Here is a 3789-nt window from a genome sequence, read left to right on the forward strand (position 1 = left end):
CAGAGGGGAAGAGGGGGAGGGAGAGAGAGAGACAGAGAGAGAGAGAGAGAGAGAGAGAGAGAGACATCAATGATGAGAGAGAATCATTGATTGCCTCCTGCAGGCCCCACACTGGAGATCGAGCCCACAACTGGGGCATGTGCCCTGACCGGGTATCAAACCATGACCTCCTGGTGCATAGGTTGATGCTCAATCACTGAGCCACACCATCCAGGCTCAGTGGATGTTTATTGACTGTGTTATGGGCCAGCGATTAGTCTAAATGTTGGTGATCCAAAAATGAACAAGCTACAGTGTCTACTCACCATCTAAAAAGTAGAGAAAAATCATCAACAAATAAGCATGTATAGGTATATATTCTGTGAAAGGTGCTTTAACAAAAATAAAGCCTCTGGTGTCGTTTGGGTGCAAAGAAACAAGTCATCACTTCTCCACTGGAAAATCAGCAATGGCCTCTCAGAAGAGGACTCGCACTAAAAATTAAATCCAATTTTGTTTGTACGTAAATATTTACCACAAATAACTTTGAAATTACCTATAAATCTGACTGAAGTGAATGAGTTATGGCATATTGTATAATTTTAATGCTACCATATATAAATTGTGTAATATTTACCTTTATCTTGTGTTGATAACATTTCCTTCCTAAGTAACTTCTCCACCATTTCTGAATAACTGTTGCAACTCTGTGTAAATGCCTGAGTGAAAAATATACTTATTAATATGCTTTCACTGGAACAAAAATATCTCTTTCAACCTGCTTAGAATATACCTTCCTGCAATACAAAAGATCAAATTCAAAGCCAAGTGAATGTGTACTTTCAAAAAGTGGAGAGTTGCCATTCTGGGATATAATTCATAATTTCTAGAAGTAGAAAAAGAAAGGTATAGATAACGACTCAGTATTTCTTTCAGGGCTGCTGATTAAATAATTTCTTTAAAATTTCAAATTATTCTTCAATATTTTACTCTCTAAAATATTTTTTAATTCTAAGACAATAAAACCAGTCACGGTGACATGTTGAGAGGTAAGCCAGGCACTGTTGCTATGAATCACAGAATTTAGAAATAATTCTTGAGGTCAGGAAACGGTTCCCCTCTCCATTCTTTCTTTATATTACTCAGTCTGTCCAGGTGAATGTTGTGTTTGTCTGCTGAATTCAAGACTCTCTTTGCTGCCATGTTTCTAGTTTACTGTGATCAAAGATGAAAACTTCACATTTTAAAATATATTTTTACTGATTTCAGAGAGGAAGTGAGAGGGAGAGAGAGATAGAAGCATCAATGATGAGAGAGAACCACTGACCTACTGTCTCCTGCACGCCCCCTACTGGGGATCCAGCCTGCAACCCAGGCATGTGCCCTGACCTGGAATCGAACCATGACCTCCTGGTTCATGGGGCAATGCTCAACCACTGAGCCACACCAGCAAAACATCACACTTTAATTTGCATGTCTGGTTCCTACTAGCTAATAACTTAAGGACATACACAGTATGATCTCCAGCCTGCATTCTGAATTATTACTGATGAGGCATATTCGTCCTTCACCTTATCCAGGAAAATATTTTTTCAGGATGAAAGGGAAGCTGAAGGACAGGTTGAGCATTGAAGAAAAAGTGGACCAGTTAAGGATCAACTTTAATCCCTTTGCAATAGGAATGGTATCGTTCTGGTATCATTTACCAACTTGTTGGAAAAAATTGGAATAGCGTTCTTTTTGTTTCGTTTTTCTTCTTTCTTACCAGTCAATGAATTAATTGCTATTAATACCAGTCATCTGTCACATCCAGTGGAATTTGAAGAAAAGAATTTTGTCAAGTATGTTTACAATATTGAGAACAGTTGCAAGTCAAGAAATGGTCAATATAATTTAGTTTTCTGATATGTAAGAAAAATGACCAAAATATTTATATTTTAAAAAAGGACATTATAGCCCTAACCAGTTTGGCTCAGTGGATAGAGCGTCAGCCTGCGGATGCAAGGGTCCCAGGTTTGATTCCAGTCAAGGGCATGTACCTTGGTTGTGGGCACATCCCCAGTAGGGAGTGTGCAGGAGGCAGCTGATCGATGTTTCTCTCTCATCGATGTTTCTAACTCTCTATCCCTCTCCCTTCCTCTCTGTAGAAAATCAATAAAATATATTTTAAAAAAAAGGACATTATATAATTCATTACGCTTCATTACAGTAACATAAAAGATTACTTGAAGTGAGCACTACATGCATAAGTTACATTTTGTAAGGAGTATATTTTTATGGTATATCTGAATTTTCAATGACAAAATCAATATACCTGATATACGTCCGAACTTGACATCCTCGGAACCAGCTCTGGATTTTAACTGCTGCATCATTCTCTTTTTTTCTAAATGCATCCACAACACTTAAAGGAAAAAAAAGAAGGTTTTCATTAGTGACTAATATGACTCTAAAGCAAGCCAATCAGTTAAAATTAATCTTTAATCTCTTCCAAAATGGTCATGATCATTCAAACGTCATTTTAAATAAAATTTAAAAAGGTGGCGGGGGCATCTGTAATATTTTCAACAATAATGATAAATTTTTAAAAAAACTAAATAGGAAAAAAGCATTTCAGAAATCAAGAGCTACGTTTAAAAAAATGAACCTTTCTCTGAGGGGCCATGTGCTTTCAACAGGTTTACTTTAAAAAAATTTTTATGATCACTTACTTTGCAACTAACTAATTTGCAAGTGATGTTATAAGAAAATAAAGAAACGGTGTGGTAGTTTTTATTTTTTATTTTTTTTAAACCTATCACGCAGGATTAAAATGTTTGCATATTTCAGTCAATGCATCAGTTACATGAATCGCCTCTAAGTAAAATAAATCTATCACAGAATGCCAATTCTAGATAGAATTCTCAGAAAGTCCATTTCAGTTAAAGGAGGCAGGGGAGAGGGCCATGGGGGTTATAAAGAGATAAAGAGATACAAAATGCAGTCATCAGATCTATTAACTTACAGCCCGAAGAGGTTCAATGAAGACACACTTCCATCTGCATTCTAGCGATCATTACCATTCCCCCTTTCTCCCCTCCATTTGATGCAGTGATATTGCTGAGGGCAACTACTGTGGGCCACAGAGGGATTTCCCTCCCAGAATGCTGCTGGGCACATAATTAGGATTTTATGTTTGCTGAATGAATGAAGAATGGCCAGTCATTTATTTCTTGATTTTAAAAGCAATTCCCTCAGAATTATGTTTTTTGGAGAGAGGTTATTTTTTGTTGTCATTATAGGTTATGTTAAATATATAGACTTCATTACGTTTATTCATCATAATTAGAAGAAAAACAGAATAGAAAGTAAAAACACATGAAACAATAAAAATGCTTAGACAATACTATGATGTTGGCTGACAGAAAGAAAAATAGGATGAGCTATTAAGCTGTCAGTGACAAATAGTTGGAGAAACAAGTAGGTGGATGATAGTTCTAGGTAAGCAGGAGAGTTACCCAGAAAGTCTGACTGAAAAGGACCCACAAAAGCAGAGGGAGGAACCAAAATCTGCATCAAAGGCAGTGATCCAGATGTGCAAGAGTGCAGCCCGCCGGTGTGGCTCAGTGGTAGAGCGTCAACCTATTAATCAGGTCACGGTTCGATTCCTGGGCAGAACACATACCTGGGTTGTGGGCTCGATCCCCAGTGCAGGGCCTGCAGAAGGCAGCCATGTTTCTGTCTCATTGATGTTTCTATCTCCCCCTTTCCTCTTCCTTTCCTTCCTTTCCTTTCTTCCTTCCTTCCTTCCTTCCTTCCTTCCTTCCTTCC

At 37.7% G+C, this 3789-nt stretch overlaps 1 protein-coding gene across 1 annotated transcript in view; it reads right to left on the reverse strand.

Moving 5' to 3' along the window:
- Positions 1-3789, reverse strand: part of SPATA17 (spermatogenesis associated 17) — a 65274-nt gene that overhangs the window by 59082 nt on the left and 2403 nt on the right. Inside the window, exons 2-3 of the mRNA XM_005879888.2 lie at positions 2294-2383; positions 617-698 (exon numbers count right to left, since the gene is read on the reverse strand). Coding sequence (XP_005879950.2) covers positions 617-698; positions 2294-2383 — 172 coding nt within the window. The remainder of the gene's footprint in view (positions 1-616; positions 699-2293; positions 2384-3789) is intronic.

The sequence above is a fragment of the Myotis brandtii genome, unplaced genomic scaffold, assembly GCF_000412655.1.
Source record: "Myotis brandtii unplaced genomic scaffold, ASM41265v1 scaffold612, whole genome shotgun sequence".
Lineage (NCBI taxonomy): Eukaryota > Metazoa > Chordata > Mammalia > Chiroptera > Vespertilionidae > Myotis > Myotis brandtii.